Below are 20,350 nucleotides of genomic sequence, written 5' to 3'. Positions count from 1 at the left end.
CCCCCCTGAGACGGGGGCACCGGGTAACCATCACTTGTTTCCGTTGCCAGAAGCCCGGGCATTATGCCAACGACCCTGAATGCCCCATGGCCCCACGCACCAACCAGGCAGCACCCCCCGCTAGACAGATAGCCAATGTAGCCCTGGGGGAGGAGGTTGAGGAGGCCGAGGAGTGGGAACCCGCCGCTATGGCCCTAGTGTCCTTAGGAGATAGAGAGATGGTCCCTGGGAGCCTCCTGCCCTCTAACACAAAGAAATATGGGCAGCTCGTCACGATCAATGGCCACCAAGTAGAAGCCCTCCGTGACACCGGGGCCAGCATCACCAGTGTCCTCAGCCATTTAGTCCAGGAGGACCAGGTCCTCCCCAACGTATTTTGCCCTGTCATTTCAGCCGACAACACAGAAAGCCTATGTAAGGTAGCCCTGGTGCCTTTCGAGTGGGGAGGGGTGGTCGGGAAACTGAAGGTCGCAGTGAGAACATCCCAGCCCATCGACTGTCTCCTGGGGAACGACCTGGAAAGTTCCCCCTGGGGGCAAGTTGAGCGCAAGACCCACCTAGGGATGATGGGCCTCCCTGAGTGGGTGTGCGCCACCACTCGATCCATGGCGGCTCGACTGACCCCCCCTGAGGGACGTCGACGACGCCCCAACCCCTGAAGATGGGATGGTCCCGGCCGAGGGCCCCCACATCCCCCCACCGGAAGAGTCGCTCGCCAGTGACGAACCGCCGCCTTCCGACTCCACCCCAGACACCGAGTTAGGCGATCTGCCCGAATTAGCACAGTGGCGCCACGAAGGGGGCCCCTCCCGAGAAGAGTTCTGCCGAGAGCAGGCTACCTGTCCCTCCCTGGTCGGGCCCCGGCAACAGACAGAGGCCCAGGCCGCAGGCGACCAGACGGGGACGCACCGGGTCTATTGGGAGAATGACCTTCTGTACAGCGAACAGAAGTCGGTGGAGCTAGGGTCCGGCCGAGTGCTGGTGGTACCACTACGCTTCCGAGACCTCCTCCTGGGCTTGGCCCACGACGTCCCCCTCGCAGGCCACTTGGGTCAGGACAAAACATACAGTCGCCTCGTGACTCACTTCTACTGGCCCAGAATGAAAGCGGATGTAGAAGCCCACTGCAAGTCCTGTCCCACGTGCCAGGCCAGTGGGAAGAGTGGAGGGAAGCGCAAGGCTCCCCTCCAGCCCTTCCCTGTCGTCAGTACCCCTTTTGAGCGGGTCGGGATCGACATTGTAGGACCTCTGGAACCCCCAACTTCCCAGGGGCACCGGTTCATCCTCTTCCTGGTGGACCATGCCACTCGTTACCCTGAGGCCATCCCCCTGCGCACCGTCACGGCCCCCGTGGTGGGCCGGGCGCTGATGGGGATCTTCTCCCGCATGGGTTTTCCCCGCGAGGTCGTGAGCGATCGCGGTACCAACTTTATCTCCCGATACATGAGGTCCTTATGGCAACAGTGCGGGGTGTCCTACAAGTTCACCACCCCGTACCACCCCCAAGGAAACGGCCTGGTAGAGCGGTTTAACTGGACTCTGAAGGGGATGATCGCGGGCCTGGAAGAGCCCCTCCGGCGTAAGTGGGACCTCCTGCTCCCCTGCCTCCTATTCGCATACCGAGAAGTTCCCCAGAAATCCTTGGGTTTCAGCCCCTTCGAGCTACTCTACGGGCACCCCGTCAGGGGGCCCCTCAGCCTGGTCAAAGAAGAGTGGGAGGCGGCGCCCCGAGGCACCCCCCGAGACGTGTTCCGTTACGTCCTGACACTCAGCAATCAGACTAGGAGGTTCCGGGAAATGGCAGAGGCCAATCTGGAGGCGAGTCAGGAGGAGATGAAGCACTGGTACGACCAGAATGCCGCGCTAGTCGAGTTTCAGCCGGGCCAGCTGGTGTGGGTCATGGCCCCCGTGAAACCCTGCGCTCTCCAGGATAAATGGACCGGGCCCTTCAAAGTAGTTGAGCGAAAGAGCCCGGTCACGTACTTGGTAGACGTCCAGTCACCCCGGGACCCCCTCCGGGTCCTCCACGTGAACCGCCTCAAGCCCCACTTTGTGCGGACAGAGCTGAGCCTCCTACTGGCCACTGACGACGGGTCCGAAGAAGAGTCGGATCCTCTCCCTGATCTTCTATGCACCAAGGAGAAGGACGGCTCCATAGAAGGAGTGAAGCTCTCCCCGTCTCTCACTCCCCAGCAACGTGAGGATTGCCGCCAGCTCCCAGGGCAGTTTCCGGACCTTTTCTCCCTGGTCCCCAGGGTCACCGACTGGTGTGTCCATGATGTGGATACCGGGGACAGCCCACCAGTGAGACACCGAGCCTACCGAGTCCCCGATCGGGTCCGGTCCTGTATCCAAGCCGAAGTCTCGAAAATGTTGACCCTAGGCGTGATCGAACCCTCAGACAGCCCCTGGGCCAGCCCCGTGGTCCTGGTCCCAAAAGCAGCCGCCCCCAGGGTCGCCCCGGAACTCCGCTTTTGCGTGGACTACCGGGGACTCAATGAGGTCACCCGAGCCGATGCCCACCCCATTCCCCGAGCCGACGAGCTCATTGACCGGCTCGGAGCTGCACGGTTCCTCAGCACCTTCGATCTCACCTGCGGCTACTGGCAAATTGCGCTCACAGAGGGAGCCAAGGAGCGGTCCGCCTTCTCCACCCCGGATGGGCACTATCGCTTTCGCGTAATGCCCTTCGGGATGAAAAATGCCCCGGCCACCTTCCAGCGACTGGTAAATAGAGTCCTGGCCGGGCTGGAAAAATTCAGCGCTGCATATCTCGACGATATCGCAGTTTTTAGTTCCGAATGGAGCGAGCACCTCCAGCAGCTCCGGAGGGTGCTAACCGCCCTACGCCAGGCGGGTCTCACCCTGAAAGACAGCAAATGCCAGATTGGGCAAGGTTCGGTAACCTACCTGGGGCACCAGGTCGGAAGCGGGCAGGTCGCCCCTCTACAGCCCAAAATCGACGCCATCCTAGCCTGGGAACCTCCCACTACCCAAACAGAGGTCCGAGCCTTTCTGGGCCTCACGGGCTACTATCGGAGATTAATCCGGAATTACGGCAGCCTGGTCGGTCCCCTCACGGGGCTCACGTCCAAGAAGCAGCCCAAGAAGGTACAGTGGTCCCCTGCCTGCCAAGAGGCGTTCAATGCCCTGAAAACGGCCATGTGTACGGCCCCCGTCCTCCAGGCCCCGACTACTCCAAAGAGTTTGTGGTACAAACTGATGCCTCCAAGCATGGCATCGGGGCCGTCCTCTCCCAAGTAAATGACCAGGGTCTGGACCAGCCCGTGGCCTTCCTCAGCCGAAGGCTGTTGCCCCGGGAACAGAGATGGAGTACCATCGAGCGCGAGGCGTTCGCAGTAGTCTGGGCCCTCAAGAAACTACGCCCTTACCTGTTCGGCACCCATTTCAGGGTCCAGACCGACCATCGCTCCTTGCGATGGCTCATGCAGATGCGAGGAGAAAACCCCAAGCTTCTGCGGTGGTCAATCTCCCTCCAGGGGATGGATTTCACCGTGGAACATCGCCCTGGTACGGACCACGCCAACGCCGATGGCCTCTCCCGATTCTTCCGCCTCAGCGAAGAGAATCTCCAAGAAGATGGGTAGTTCTCTCCGGCTTTCAGCTGGGGGGGACGCGTGTTAGACCCGGCCCTCGTAACATAGTCAGACCTGACCCCTGCACCTCACACCAGCCCCGAGCCCCTGGCCTGGCCGATCCTTCCCACCAGAACACACACACCCGACCCGGACTTCCCCCGTCTGTAGGCCTTCCTTCTTCGGCCACCCCGGGCCCGCGTGCCCACTTCATGCACCAAGATGGCCGCCCGGCCCCAGCGCGACCCTGGCCTACAGGCGCCACTCCGGCTGGAGGACATCACGCTCCCCTTGGGATGAGAAAGGGAGGAGCAGTTTCCATCACACCTCTGCGCTTCCCTGGGAAGGTGGGTTTCGATCGACCCGCCGGCCTCCCCGAGGGCTGGCTCCACGCCTGCTGGGTGTCTGGGGCTCCTCCCGACCCGGCCCTGAAAGGATCAAAGGACAATGGCAGGAAACCCCCAACAAGCGACCCCCAGGTGACAAGACCCCTGCCTGCACAGACTCCGGACATCAAAGAGGAGTCGCCCTATACCAAGGGGTGCCCTGGGACTGTCCGGCAGATTCGCCTTGGAAACACCTGAGCCCTGCTGAGTGACTCGCGGCTCCCTGAAAGATCGTAAGACCTCCGAACTTGTGCTTGAGCCCTGCTGAGTGACTCGCGGCTCCCTGAAGATCGTAAGACCTCCGAACTTGTGCTTGAGCACTGCTGAGTGACTCGCGGCTCCCTGAAGATCGTAAGACCTCCGAACTTGTGCTTGAGCCCTGCTGAGTGACTCGCGGCTCCCTGAAGATCGTAAGACCTCCGAACTTGTACTCGAGCCTGCTGAGTATCTCGCAGCGCCCCCAGACTCCCTTGGTCCCACCGGACCCCACGACGACAAGCGTATCCCCCAGCTCGAGGATTGTGAGCTGTGCGCCGGATACGCTCCTGCATTTGATCCATTCCCCCAAAGACTGTCCCGCTACCTCCTAACCCCCCTCCAAGACTTTGTGAGCCCGCGCTCTACTTGTATATATATTGCCTTGCTGATCATAAAGATCTTACCACTCCGATCTGATAAAGATTTGCTCTTAAAAACTCTCGGTGTGGTGTCTCTTTGTCGTGTGGTGCCGAGTGTACGATCCTAGATACGAGATTCCTCCCCTGAGGAGTCTCCCGCCAGTGCCCGGCTACGATACCTCGAGGGTTGGTCTCAGGACAGTCAGGGCCCCCTCCGGGCCCCTCTGAGTTCGCCTTCTAACAGTTTGCCTGTTTGGATGTGCCAGGTCAGTCTTTGAGATGTATTTTGTCATGTAGACATGTTTTGTGGTGGTGTGCGAGTCTAATTGACCCTCCTTGTGCTGTTTTACAGTGTCCTGGTTCTGTACGAGTATTTTTCGCGTAGGTAGGGTCCGTACATACGCGATGCTGGGTGAGGGTGCTGGGGTACGGGGTTGGTGTGCTGCGCGTACATGCGGTGGGGGTACGGTGCGTACAGGTGCGGGCCTGGGGCAGAGGGGGTACAGCGCGTACAGGTGCGGGCCTGGGGCGGTGGGGGTACGGCGCGTACAGGTGCGGGCCTGGGGTACCCGCGTACATGGGGGGGTACGGCACGTACATGCGGGGGTACGGCGCGTATAGGTGCGGGCCTAGGGTGGAGGGGGTACGGCGCGTACAGGTGCGGGCCTGGGGCGGTGGGGTATGGCACGTACAGGTGCGGGCCTGGGGTACCCGCATACATGGGGGTACGGCGCGTACATGCGGGGGTACGGCGCGTACAGGTGCAGGCCTGGAGTACCCGTGTACATGGGGGGTACGGCACATACATGTGGGGGTACGGCACGTACATGCGAGGGTACGGCGCGTACAGGTGCGGGCCAGGGGTACCCGCGTACATGGAGGGGGGTACGGCGCGTACATGCGCGGGTACGGCGCGTACAGGTGCGGGCCTGGAGTATCCGCGTACATGGGGTGGGGGTACAGCGCGTACATGCGGGGGTACGGCGCGTACTGGGTGGGTACAGCGCGTACAGGTGCGGGCCTGGGGTACAGTGCAGACAGGGGGGTGTACGTTGCTGACATATTGTGGGGTGGGGGGCTGAACGGCTCGTACACGGGCACAAGTTTACCCGTGTACATGTGTGCTACTGCGTTGGCTCCGTACGGGGCCTTTTACATGCGGTTGTGTATTCGGGCGGGCGATACGAATCGTACTTGCTCGTTCGGACTTTTGTTTTACGATTTGCACGTAAAAATGTCAGGCTCCCTCTCGTACACTTTTCACGAGGCCATTCGGACGTAAAAAATTCCGACTCCCTCTCGTAGACATTTCCCGATGCTATTCGTAGGTATTTTTCACGTCCGAATCGTACTTGGCCGTTTGTACGGTACTTGTACGATTCGTACGTAAAAAAATACGGATACGAGTCGTACGCAAATTTTTTTTACATGATGGGAATCAGCACCTGTATGTTGAAGAGGTGTCTTTATTCGATCCTACACCACCAACAGGTTCCAGTCTGCTGGAGTCAGCTGTGGAATGTTCAAGCAACAGAGAAGGAAACATTCCAATGGATAGGGGGGCAGGAGGCAAGCAGGAATAAACCACGTGGATTTCAACAGAGGTTCACAGTGATGAGTCTAGGACATAGAGGGTCCCACCCTACATTCCGTGTACCAGAACTACTAAATAGTCAATCTGTTTTGCCTGAGAGTTCTGGGGGTACTTCGTAAAGTGGTTGGTCTGAAGTGGTTGTGATAAATGAAGCCAACGAGGAGATGAGATGTGTGATTCTGTACTATTCCTGTCGAGCCTCCATTGGTCATAGGGCAGAGGAAGTGGCACTCTCTTGCAGTGCGTTGAATGAATCCAATTTTTCCGGCCATCCTCCTTCGCCGCTGTACGGGTAGCGAGGAGGATCTGGAAAGGCACCTTCCACCGGGGCTCCAAACTGCTTTTGCGCTGAAAGTGGTGAACCAACATGAAGTCCCAAGGCCCGAGGTCATTGCCTGGTCCCTCTGGAGCGGATGGCAAGTTCTCTTTAATCTGCTGATGAATAGAACGCACATTTTTTGTCAACTCATAGAAATAATCTATCAATAAAGGGTGATCTATCTCGGAGAAATGGCGAGGTCTCGGAACGCCCCAGACATTAGCGGGCCAACCAAAAACAACCTCATAAGGGGACAACCCTGTTCTAGGATGGGCTGTAATTCTGGTCGATAGCAAAGCCAATGGTAAAGCATCTGTCCACTTCAATCCTGTACTCTCCTGAATTTTGGCCATCTTTAGTTTGGGTGTACCATTGTGCTTCTCAACTAAACCTGCTGACTGAGGGTAATTCATAGCATGAAACCTTTGCTTAATGTGCAAACCATTGCACACCAACTGGATGACTTTCTAATTAAAGTGGCTGCCATTATCACTCCAAATCAAATGGGGAAAACCAAAATGAGGGAAGAACTCCTTTAAAAGAGCCTTCGCTGTCGCCAAAGCTGTGTTTTCCTTAGTAGGATAAGCCTCAACCCATTTACTGAATGCACGGACCACCACTAACACATACTTCAGATTCTTTACCCGCTCCATCTCAATGATATTCATTTGAAGGACTTCAAAAGGGAAAGAAGGGGGTGCAAAATTACCAGGAGGTGTGGGTTTACCTATTCCAGGATTGTACATCATCCACACCATGCAATCTTTCACCAAATGGGCAGCCGTCTTTGGGATATTATCTAGGCCTGGGCTAAATTTCCGTTCCGCTCGCGGAAATTGCAATAATTTGACATTTTTGCGTTCCGCGGAGAGCGTGAAAATTTCCAAATTTCCGCATTCCGCAGCTTAGCGATAATTTGGTTCTTGCTCGCGCTGTAAAATAATACATTCTCGCGCGCGCGCGATCGCCTTACCTGAATCCCCGCGTTCGCCGACAAGTTTTACCGATCTGGTCGCGTTCTCCACAAGATGTTGGATTGTTGGTAGCCATTTGCGCTGTCTCGCGACAGTTCACGCCCGCAGTATTGTCATTGGTCGCACGATCACGTCTTTCTTCTCGAGATCATGCACCGCGAGAAGAGTGAAAACAAGATGGCCGTGCCCGCAAGCAACCGTATGGGTAAGTTGGCGAGCCGCGACCATGCAGAAAATACCGCGAACGGGCGGGAAAAAAACTTCTGCATCTTCGCGATATTTCCGCGTGTTTGCGGAGATTTGTAACATTTTCGCGATAATTTGCGAACGTCACTTTCGCAAATTCCGCCCACCCCTAATATTATCATTCTGCCATACAGGGTCTAGCAACTTGCAGATACCCATAGCACTAATGTGAGCTGGTCCATGAGCCATAGTGACTACAGAAAGAACATATGTATCTGGCAGCATCCATTTCTGCTTCCCCAACTTATCTACCCAGCACCCATCATCCTCCAATTGCGCTGTGGTTTCCTGCCATATTGCTAATTCCTCAACTGTCACCTCGCTCTGTATCGCTTTCACATTATCTAGTGTGTCCCCAAACATCGTAACTTCTGGCACCGATCTAGCATGACCTGCTACAAACATCTTTTTCATCTTAGATCGGGCCGTCTCTTTAGCTATTTGATCTGCAAAAGCATTTCCCCTTCCCAAATCATCAGTAATCGCTTTGTGAGCACTCCACTTTACTATTGCCAGTTTCTTAGGCAGGGTTAAAGCCGACAGAAGCCTATTTATCAAAGGGCCATGTTGAATTTTCGAACCATGGGAAGTGAGAAACCCTCTCTCTGCCCATAGCCGCCCAAAATTATGAGTGATTCCAAAGGCATACTAGCTATCAATATAAATATTTACCACCAATCCCTGACTCAACTCGTAGGCTCGAATTAGGGTCACCAGCTCTGGAGCTTGAGCCGACTGATAGGGAACTTGCGATGTCTCAACTACTGTGTGCATTGTTGTGATTGCATAAGCAGTAGTTGTGGTGCCATCCGGTAACTTAAAACAAGAGCCATCAACATATAGTTCCCCTTGGGGGTCAGATAAGGGAACATCAGTCAAGTCTACCCGTATCCTTGTCTCCTCTTCTGTTAGAAACATACAATCATGTATGTCTATTTCCTCACTCTCCGAAGGGAAGGGTAGTAACGTGGCAGGGTTCAGAGTGGTACATCTTTTAATTGTAATGTGCGGTACAAAGAGGGTTATCTCATAGCCAGTCAGACATGCTCTGGTAAGGTGCTGTGTCTTTGTTCTGTTCAAAAGAGTATCCACAGCATGAGGTATCAAGAACAAGCACTACCAATTGTCGAATAGAGACGGCCACAACTGCTTAAACAGCTCGGGAGGGCTTTCGCGACAGGATCAAGCACAGCAGAAAAATACACACACAGCCTCTGCTTCCCTCCAAAGGCCTGTGTTAAAACAGAAAGCGCACATCCGGCCGACTCGTGTACATATAACACAAAAGGCTTGTAATCGGGTGTACCAAGCACAGGAGCCAAGCAAAGCGTAACCATCAATTGCTCAAAAGCTTGTTGGCCTTCAGGCGTCCAAGGCAAAGGTTCATGCACATTTTTAGTTGTTAAATATAACAGTGGCTTTGTTAGTAGGGAAAAAAATTTGGTATCCAATGACGACAATAGCTAGTAATACCAATAAAGGCTCGTACATCCCTTTGGGTCCTTGGAACAGGCATGTTAACAATAGCATTAAAATGCTCAGGAGTTAGTTTCCGACCCTCCTTCTACAGTAGGTGACCTAAGTAGGTGACCTCCTGTCGGCTATATGCCAAATGCAGAAACTATTGCAGAAACTATTTTACTGTAGCTTCTTTTCATCCTTCCTCAATATCGGATGCGATCAAAAGAGTGTCCACATACTGCAACAATACATTACCTGGGGGAAGGGTGGGCGAGTCTAATTGACCTTTCAAAGCCTGCCTATATATACTAGAACTCTCATTATACCCCTGAGGAGCTCAACAAAATCTTAAACTACGACCTGCCAAGGAATATCCGAAAAGATGCCTACTATTTGGATGAACAGGGATGCTAGAGAAAGCCTTCTTCAAATCAATAACAGAAAAGAATTTAGCAGAAGAAGGAATCATAGTTAAAAGAGCAGTAATGTCAGGAACCACAGGGAACTGAGGAACCTCAATTTTATTAACTTCGCGAATATTTATCACAAATGATAAACATCAACAATATCATCAGAGGAACCCGAAGGTGGCCTCTTAAGAATAGGACAAGAAATACCAGGTCTAACAGTACACTAGCGATAACCTCACTTGAAGCCATGCCCGTGGCATACACTTTGTCTCTAATATCATAAACAGCCTGAGGTGCGACACCTTTAAAACACTGTTCTCATAGTCCAATCAAAGTAGCCGAAATGGATTAAGGGTATGCTGCTGGACAAATGGCTCATAATCTTTTAACACACTCCATACATCCTCAACACCATAAATAAGATTACGGGCCCACAGTGGGCAGCCAGATTGGCTACCATTTTTCTCCATATCTCCCACATCAGATCGAATCAACACCCGTCGTAATAGCTCCTTTGCACCTGTCCCATTCCCGTCATCCTGGCCATGCACCAGTGTCTCTGCACCTAACAAGGAAGCAGAAGAGAGAAGAGGCGACGACACAGTAATCGAAGGGGAAGGCATCAAAGTCAACATCGAATGAGCAGTAAGTGTCTGTGAAGGAGAAACCGACGCCGTAACAACAGGAGTAGAAGGAAGACTAGCAGCCATGGTGGCTGTGAGGGATGGAGCCAAAGAAGAAGCTGGTGATGCCTGAACCAAAACACTTTGCTCAATACAGAAGCAGCAGAAACAGGAGGGGTAGAGGCAGATGGCAAGGGCTGTAGGACGACAGGACAAATTCTATGTGGGGCATAAGGGGGAGGCGGTCTATCTTCCAATAATTCTTCCACAAAAGTGTCTCCCTCCTCCCTAGCAACATAGGGCTTATTACATTGCAATCGAAACATCCTATCAGCACATTCTATACCCTTCTCCATTTTCTCTTTTTCATGCGCCACTGCTTTCTGAGTCAGTGTCTGCGTTTTTTCCCTCCATGCTTCCCTTTACGCCCTTATTCGTCTCTGTTTAGCTTCCTTTCACCATACCAGAAGATAATCTAACATTGACTGCCTACTACGTTTAGCAAAGGATTTCTCCTCCAAATAATCCAATTTCTGCCCATCAAAGGTGCCTGTTGACGGCCACTGCTATTCAGCATTGTCCCTTATATATTTGTGCCATATTGTACTAAATATAATGGGGCCAAGGCCATGTTTGACTTACACATCATAATTCGGAGTGCCCTCCGCAGGTGCGGGCTGCTTTTCCTCCAATTGAGCATCAGAAGAACAACAACGACAACTCACACAACACAACGTACTCCAGCAAGGCATTCTGTTCACACAAAGAAACACATTCACCACTCAATTACACTAAAATGCACTTGTGCCTTTACCAAAAGTCGGCTCCGCTGATTGCATCAATCATAAATTAACAAAATGGTACCATACCTTAAAAGATATTCAAAATCAAATTCAAGCGCTTGTCTAAAACGGATTCCTAGACCAAACAAAGTACCCACCAAACAAATGTCATGACTACAGAGAACCAAACAAGCTCACCTGGTGCACACAGGTCAATTGAATGTATTCTCCACTGCCGACTTTTCGGACCAAAAGGTCAGATCCAAGGGTTTCGCCATTAGGACCCCAGTTGGGATGGCCACTGAGCAAGGCACCACACGATCAGACAGACGGGGCAGCTGCAAGTGCAAAACTCTATCGTGCAGGGGTCCCCCGATCCACCTATCCGACCCAACGTGGCCCGTCCTCCTCACCCATTTGCGGGCGAGGATGGGTCAACCAATTGAGTTCCTGTTCAGGCGCCAACTGAAGGAAGTGCCCCGAAAAGGGCCACTCGGGTCACTCACAACCACCTCTCAGCCTTCCATTCAGACAGTAGAGAATACAAACTAGAATATTTATTGATAATATGCTGCAGCGGAGCCCAGTCTAATCAGCCTCCAGAGATTGCTGTCGAGGGACTGCCTCTAGTAAGTATAAAATTACATTATGTACGTTACTACTCCTAAACTGAGAAAAATCCTAACTTTAAGACTTTCGGTATTCACAGAAGGCATTTAGGAGCCCTAAAGTTAGGAGTCCTAACTTTACTACTCCTAAACTAAGAAAAATCCTAACCTTAAGACTTTCGGTATTCACAGAAGGCATTTAGGAGTCCTAAAGTTAGGACTCCTAACTTCTGTGAATACCGAAATGGGTAAGTGCCTTCTGTGAATATCAAAATGAGTAAGTGCCTTCTGTGAATACCAAACTGGTAGTAAGTTTAGGATCTTTTCTTAAGTTAGTTCTGTGAATCGGGCCCAGGGTTTTTGTAAACCGATCGAGTCTGACCTTATAATTTCATGGAAATTTTTTAAATAGAAACAATTTTGTCATTTTTTGCATAGGATACAACTTAAGTGCAGAGAACAAATGCTGTAAAAATGTTGACTAGAAACACTGAATTCCTACAGAACTAATTTGCAGATGGACAGCTACGCTGATGTGATAGCATTTTATGATATGAGCAATTGGTAAGTAGCAGCTCCCTTTTACTAGAACACACTATTCAGTTTGTTGTAGGATGCAGAGCTTTATTAGGGAGAGACATCTTTGATTCATTCGCATCAGAAGGTAATAGACAAAGAAAGGCATTTAATAGATAGAGAACATTACTCACATAAGGCTAGTTACACTTGCCTCTTACTCTCTAATCTTTCTAATTACTAATGTTGAGGGGACAAGGGCCACATTGAGCTTATACTTGCTTTATAGACCTATGCCGATTCAACAAAATACATCACTAAGACTCATCCAACAAAGAAATGAATGCTTGCACTTAAACATGCCTTTACCTTTCAGAATGAGAAGGGTCCTTTTGGTCTCGTCCGTATATGTCTTGTTAACAGCTTCCAGGATAATGGTGTCCAACTTCGTCACAGCTTTAGGCGAGATATAAAAATCCACTAGAATAAACTGACGATAAATCTTGTGTTATTTCTCACAGGGACAAAAACATGATGTTGTCCAACTGAACAACACTTAGCTTTGTTTAATGCATGTGAGCCAGCATTGAGAACATAACATGTCTTGGTTGGCTTACCATGTAGCTTTGGGCTCATCAATGATGCTCCCTTCAGTTCTGTCAATCTCAAAGCTTCCACACAAGTACCACATTCCTTTCAACCTGGCTAAAAAACTTCCTTCCAGTCTGCTTGAACATGCGTCCTATCATCTGGCCTAATATGACCTTTTTCTTCTTGCAACCTACCCTCAGCCTTGCACTGTTTAATCCTCTGAGCAGATGAGTGACATAAACCTTCCTATTTCAAGTTCGCCCACAGTCTTACCTGAAGAGCTGGATGTCCACAAATGTAACCAACCAGGTGGACTGATAGTCTCAACATAAACACATCCATCAGGAAATCCAAGTTATTCATGGGTCACAAGAGAGAGGAATGAGAGACCTCTGTGAATACAGAGAGGCCCACGATCTATTGATAATGACTACAGGACTGAGATAATGCCAGTATTATGTCACACACCCATCGTAGGTGTAGAAAACACGCGTTGCTACTTGATGGGGCTGGTAGAGATAGGGCCTTCTCTTCCCTCTCTGCCATAAGAGGTAGAAGAGGAAACCAATACTGATGAGTCCAATGATGTCCAATAGAATCACAGAAATCCTCTCCTGCATGATCTTGTAAAGAACGATAAAGAGGAGAGGATTTGGCGGCGGGGGGGGTTTGCAGAGGATTTGTGGCCACTGAAATGGAATGTCCACACACTACAAACCTTGATTTGTGCCCGTCCCTAAAGTGTGCATCTGTGCTTAGGGCAAGACAAGCCAATAACAGACCCTTATTGAGAATGCCCCTATACCACCCCTAGTGGAAGCCTCTTATATCAAACTTCAGACCTGGCATCAAATGCTAGCAACTGAAAGAGTTTAGATGCTAACAGAAAGGTGGCACCAAATGCTTTTGCTACGTCCTGCCAATGCTACCACAGACACACAAAAAGACATGTCTCCCGGACAGATAAACCACTGACTAACTGTGCTGCCTCTATCTACTCTATTTACTGAGTATTCCTGGTTTTGGATCTAGCCTGAGTCCTCTTGAGCAATAACTCATATGGAAACAACATTGTTAAACAAAGCATCCATCAACATGTGCAATTTGTGTGCCATGAGAGGTGCCACAAGTTCTGGCCAAAACGTCAACCTTGTCTCTACATCTGAGTTACTGGAACTTGAGGAGGAGGCAAAGCCCATTTGAGCACCATGTGAGTGTCCCTTGATGTAAGAGAGTCTGGGCACTCCCTATGGCAGTGTTTGTTAAATTTCTTCCAGGGCGTATTTCTGCCCCAGCCCTCAAAAGCATGCAACTATGAAAACATCTCTGGTAAAATAAGTCTGGATTTGGAAGACATACTCCCTGCTCCCCTTGGCAAATGTTGACAGGCATACTAAAAAATACTCCATGCAACTCAAGACGGGAAAACACAAAGTCCGCATGCATTTATATTTTATTTACGCTCTGTCTCTGGTGATTTTACTCTTTCACTGGTGAGTCTAGCAATGAGGCACATTACAGAAGCAGCTCTTCTCTTAAGTTCATTCTGGAAGAGGTGTGGGGCAGCGGCCAAGGTAGCCCAGTACCATGTGACTCTGGGCAATAGCTCACTTAATCTTCCCGAGGGCACCCAGCGCCGGGACACCTCTGCGAGGTAGCTGTGCGCTTTACAAATGATGGTAATTCCGTTAATTTCATGTCAGGATCCTAGACAGCTCCATCCTGTCTCGCTTCCTGGTACCTGCAGCAGCACCCATGATGGACCACTGTTGCAGGAAAGAGGAACAGTGAGTGGAATTACGTGCCTGTGTCACACATCAAGATGTCTTCTAGTGCCATCCAACCAGAAAGCAGACCCCACATTCCCTTTTCATGTATGGCCGTAACATAGCTTTAACATGCCCCCTCATGTAATCAAACAAATAATCAATGAAATAATCATAGACTAGTAGATGCAGGAAGGGGCTTTGGGTCAGCCCTCTTCATCCATTCATCTGTTTTACTAGCGCTCACATTTTGCTTCTGTCCACCCCAGCATAGAGAGAGTAGCGATGTCTGAGCCCTCTTCTGCCGTTGTGTCACAAGCACTTAAAATGAGGTGCCCTTCAGGTGGTGCCAAAGTATTTCCTATTCTTCATGCTTCCACGTTCTTTATGCTTTTTAATTTTGATGTCACCCTGTGTGTTTCAACTGTGTCTTCGGGTTACTGTAAATCAAAGCCAATAGTAACTTTTCTTTGTCTTTGTGCTAATGGGAATGATATTTTCCAGGTAATGCACATAGCGTTTTTATACCTGATTGCTAGGATGCACCCATACATTTAAAAGTATATGGGAACGCTCAATTCTTTGTAATTTAAGTTTGTGTGTATGTCTGCCATGCTTAGGTGCCATATAATTGGTGGGTTTTTTATAACTCCTTTTCATTTTTATGGTATTATTTTGCAATTCAAAATTAACTATGCACCTGCTTTCCATGGCCAGATCTATTGGCTTTGTCAAAGCTTGTTAAATTAAGACAGCAGCTCTGGCCATTACTCCACAACCTCTCCCCACTTTCATGGTTAGTAGTTGGTTTTGTTTTGGGCGGCGCTAACAGGAGAAATGGACTGGTGCAAGCTGCCTCTTGATGACAGCCCCAGCACTTCTATTTTTTTTTTTTACAAATTAACCACTGGGTGTGCGGCAATCTATATGTTCTTGGGGCTCGGGACCGCCTGAGGTTGCAGACCATGCTCAGCTCTGTATAGAGAGCTTGAACCATTTTGTGACGATTCTTCAATAGTGACATCATCCCTACTCAGACACACTAATTAGGACATTCTTCAGAGAGTGACCTCTGCATGTAGGAGGAGAGTTAAAACGTCACTAATTGCCCACGAGGTCAGGTGACCCAGGAGGCGTCTTTGTTTAGACTGTTCCTTTCTCCACAGGCGGCTCCCTTCACGTGTTGAGAACTGTGATGAGGGAAAGAACGAGCACACACTATTAATAGTTGAATACAAAGATTAAGCGAGCCAAGAATAAGTTGCCCGTTTCAGGAGCTGATCTTCTAGCTCGGAGGTAGAGTCTTTGGCTAGGAGCCTGGAGGTTGCTGTTCCAGGTGACATTTAACACAGATATATTCAAAGGCTGAGGTACTGAGAAGATATCAGGGGAATTACAGCCTCTCGGAGTGGCGCGCGCCTTGAATGCCTGTTAAAAGGCACGAGGGACATCAAGCAATCTTCACTGTCATTTAATTGGCAACATCAGCTTTTGATATCAACTTGAGACAGGAATGCTGCTGACCGCGGCCCCCGCAGGGGGCCACTACAGCGGTCGGCGCCCTAGTGCCACCGGGGCACTGGTCACCCCTCCCCGCCCCCTCCCAAAGGGAGGGGGCGGGGACGCCGACCGGTGTCCCCCTCCTCTTGCTGGCCGGAAGTGACGCGCAAGCGCGTCACTTCCTGGCCCCTGTGGGGAAGGGGAGGCTATTTAGCCTTCCCCCACCCTCCTGGCGACCTCTTTGTCGCCCGCCACGTCCCTCACTACCGCTTACCTGGCGTAGGTGTTGGGTGGGGGGGGTTTCTGAGCATTGTAATGTTTCTTTTTTCGTTGCAGGCGGAGTAACAGGGCGATCTGGAAGCAGGCGGTACAAAGGGTACCTCTGCGCGGCACCATAGGGGGTGCCTGAGCCAAAACCGAGGAGCCTCAGGGGAGGGTCCCGGAAGCCGTGTCGGCGCCCCAATAGTCCTGCGGGCGGTTGTGGGCCTGAACAACCAGGGGTTTGCTAAGCGACGCTCCGCCCCGAGAGGGGGGGCGTAAGTAGAAGTTATTAACGGCACGTGATCGTAGAAAGAATCACATGGATGGCAGCAACGGCGGGTATCGCTCCCGCGCTGCCCGGCTCATCAGGCGGGCAGGCGACCCAGTTGGTTGCCTGCCCTTGGATCGCCCGTAAAATAACCCACCCATTACATATTCTGGATTATGTAATAAACCTGCAGCAATTTTACCCAACTCAACAGTCTGTGTGTGTGTTATTTGGGTATGCAATTTGGGGGAGGGGGGACAGAGGGGTGCCTCTGGGGGTACTATGAGACTATGAGAGCAGGTTAGAGGCAACCTGAGACGACATGAGTGAGAATCAACATGAAACAGCATGACTGACCATCATGACGCGATAACATTGCACAGAGCATGAGTTAAAGTCAATGTGAGACAACATCAAAGAGCATCATTGATCCTCACCTGCAGCGACGCCATCTTTGTTTCATACATCCTTCAGCAAGGTACAGATGTATAAGAGATAGCTGGCTCGTTTACTCACATTGTACAGGCAGATCAGGCACAGGATCCCAGTCACAACCATCCTCAAGGGGAATTTGAAGGTGGGGTCCCAGGTGTAAATCATTTTAGCGAAGCAGGATTTCCCACTGTTTCCACTAAAAATGTACAGTTGTGTGAGAGCATATGGGACCACAGTACAAGCCATAGACATTATTGACAATGAGGATGAAGACAAAGCACTGAGAAGCATAGGAAAACAGCACAACGGAGTTAGTTGCTTTACACATCAGATCTCCAATTGATTGGTTCCTGAGATCCCTCGGTGGGTCTGATTCAGGAACTGGGAAGTGTTAGGTGTTTTCTGAAGCCTTTCAACAAAATGTTTACTCTTTGTCTGTTTTTGTCCTTAAGGCGACATTAATTTTGTTGCCCGAAACCATTTATCAGCTTTTCAAGTTTGCAGTTACATAAATGTTTGATAACAGAGCTAATCACCTTTCATTCCCAGCGTATCACACTGATTAACATTCATTCGCACAATGGGGCATATGTATCAAATACCGTTATTGCGATTCTCAAATAGCGATGTAATAAAAATTTGCAAATGTTTTGCGATTCCTTGGCATTCCTTAATTGCGATTAGCAAATTGCTAATTGCAATTAAGGAATACCTTCCATGAATGGGAAGACATTCTCAATTTGTGATTCGCAATTTGAGAATCGCAAAATGAGAATGCAATTTCAAGGGTGCCAGGATGTCAAAAGGACACCCTGTTGCACCCCTGAAATATGTATGTGTGCACATGTTGCGCACATACATGCCCTAAGGGCATGTATGTGCGTTACATGGCACTTTGAAAAATGCAAAAAAGTGCATTTTTCAAAGAAATCGCAAATTACCACCAACTTGAATATGGCCAAATCGCACTTTTTCTGTGCTTCATACATTGCATTTAAGGAATCGCAATTTGCGATTCCTTAAATGCAATCGCAAAATAGAGAATTGCAAATTTTGCGAATCTCTAATTTGCGATGCCCTTTTGGGATGATACATCCCAAAAGGTCTTTTCCCGTTCGCAAATGGGCTGATTATGAGAATCGGCCCGTTTGCGAACGGGAAAAGGGCTAGATACATATGCCCCTATGCTCTTTACCAAATTGTAAGTTTACTCTGTGACAACCCATGCTTTGCCAAATCACCCTGTTGTACAATCATTTTGCATTTTAACCCTTCACATCAGATCTGTCCAAGCAGGGAACCCTCAGTATTCCCAAGCAGGAAACCACAGCATACCTTTTTTGGTGGAGTTCGAGTTAGAAATTTCAGAGAACCCATGACGGTCGTAGTTCCTCTTCATTTTGTAGCTTGAAGTTTAGTACCAATAGGAGAAAACAATGTCACAATTGCACTGGTATGGCAAGAAAATGATCACTAGGTCAGGAAGTGCCAACCCTCATCATATAATAGGGTCCTGAATAATAGTGGTCCATGAGGCACAATACGCCATGCAGGGCGCACTGATCCCCTGATGCTCATTTGTTCTCCATCAGAAGAATGCTGCGGGCTCTGTTTGAACCACAGGTACATTTTTGTTCACAAAGCAAACCAAATAATTTCATTGGATTTCATCATTTATTAAGTACTATCTTCCATCTTTAGTATCTTGGACTTACATGAAGTTTGAAGCTATTTTGCACAATTTATTCTTGAATGCTATCCCCACTTTCATCGTCTACAGGGGGGTCGGATAAAGCCATGTTTTCAGCTGTCTCCTAAACTGAATATTCTGCCCTTGGGTTCTTGGTTTATCTCATTTGCCAACAAAGGCCTGCAGTAGCCATTCTGATGCATGGGCTGTTGCTTAAACCAACCCCTACCCCTGCAAGCTGTTCATGGCTCTGCTGTTTTCCTAATCCCTTCGTCCTTTGAGACTTTCTTATGGGACTTTCCCCTATTTTATCAGGACTGGCACTCGTGATATGAAGATTGCTTAGTGGACATATGTTTACAAAGATACGACGGGCTACTAATGTCTGGCCTCAGAAATGTGAACAAAAGACTAAAAGCTGTGGGGCCGACAGAAGAGTTGTTTGCCTATGTCTATCATAATGCAACCATCATGTGCGCTCTAGTGTATTTTTAGGTCCATAATGACAAGCTGCTGTTGGTGGTGTGAATTTGTGCAGTGGTTTGTTAGAGATGCTGACTTGCCAGTGTGTGGGTGTTTTCACTTTATCTCCCACCAACTGCTGTTAAAACAAGCATTTGCAATGCAATCGGTCTCGCCTTTAGGAACCTATATGTATTTAGCTATGCAGCACATTAGCCTGGGTGCTGAACATCTACTGTTCTTTAAAATGGAGGGAGAGTAAGCACCAAACTGCGTGACACGCCAGGTATGGGAACACATGGAGAGAAATATTGTCTTTCAGTGGGAAATGGTATAGTCCAAAGCTCTGTTGTTAATATAAAATCAGGGCCATCGGGGGTCATATCACTGAAAATACAAGATTTTAAAAACATATTTTTGTCTACGGGTGCTTGTGGAAGACAATTTTTATGGACTGGAATGTAGAGCATGCTAAAGTGAGTCTGGTATTTTACTGACCTCTGCTGGTCGTTTTCTATCAAGACAAATAGAGGCAGTTAAACCGAAAAAAAAGTCCATAAGCGGAAGCAGACAAGTCCTAGGGCTGATCTCCAGAGCCCACATAGTACATACACATATAAGTATATAATAAGTATATACTAAAGTATATACAAGAGATCTCGAATGCTCAACCTAAACACACAAAGGGGAAAGAAGGAGGATGGGAAAGACTTAAGTACCGTCACAAAGGGAGACAGCAGGAACCAGCAAGAAGAATAAACCAGCCATGGGTGTCAGGTACTAGATTAAAGAGGCCTGGGGTGGTTTCAATTCTAGAGAGCCCTGGTATTCGGCCCGCCGACATTTATTTAATAGGGCTTCCGAGCAGAGCTTTGGGCACCGGTACTCATTATTTAACAAATTGAGCACTGACGCATCCGAAAAATACTTTTCCTTCTATGATGCACACAGCCCTCATGCCGATGTGGTGCAGTACTTTCCTATTCACATTCCACTCGCAGGCCCCCGCACCCTGCGTGTGGAAGTGCTTCGGGCTCGTGCTCTGACCAACTTGCTCATTTAATGGACTGTAGTGGAAGTGAAGTTCCTTGTGCCCTGCAGGGATCGGGGTTTACTGCTTCGGTGTCCCGGTGGGAGAAACACCGAGCAGCTGAAGCACAGGCAGGAAACGCGGATATTACCAGAGAGCATAGCTGCCAAGGTTTTAGATTGCTATGGGTGACATTTTCATAATTTCTGTGCCAT

At 49.7% G+C, this 20,350-nt stretch overlaps 1 protein-coding gene across 1 annotated transcript in view; it reads right to left on the bottom strand.

Annotated features, from left to right (window-relative positions):
• Nucleotides 1-20,350, bottom strand: part of LOC146860197 (stimulated by retinoic acid gene 6 protein-like) — a 425,550-nt gene that overhangs the window by 114,796 nt on the left and 290,404 nt on the right. Inside the window, exons 9-10 of the mRNA XM_085646323.1 lie at nucleotides 17,035-17,149; nucleotides 12,502-12,622 (exon numbers count right to left, since the gene is read on the bottom strand). Of these exons, the coding sequence (XP_085502449.1) occupies nucleotides 12,502-12,622; nucleotides 17,035-17,149 (236 nt within the window). The remainder of the gene's footprint in view (nucleotides 1-12,501; nucleotides 12,623-17,034; nucleotides 17,150-20,350) is intronic.

This window comes from Triturus cristatus, chromosome 3_1 (assembly GCF_964204655.1).
Source record: "Triturus cristatus chromosome 3_1, aTriCri1.1, whole genome shotgun sequence".
Taxonomy (NCBI): Eukaryota; Metazoa; Chordata; class Amphibia; order Caudata; family Salamandridae; genus Triturus; species Triturus cristatus.
This window is presented reverse-complemented; position numbering and strand designations above follow the sequence as displayed.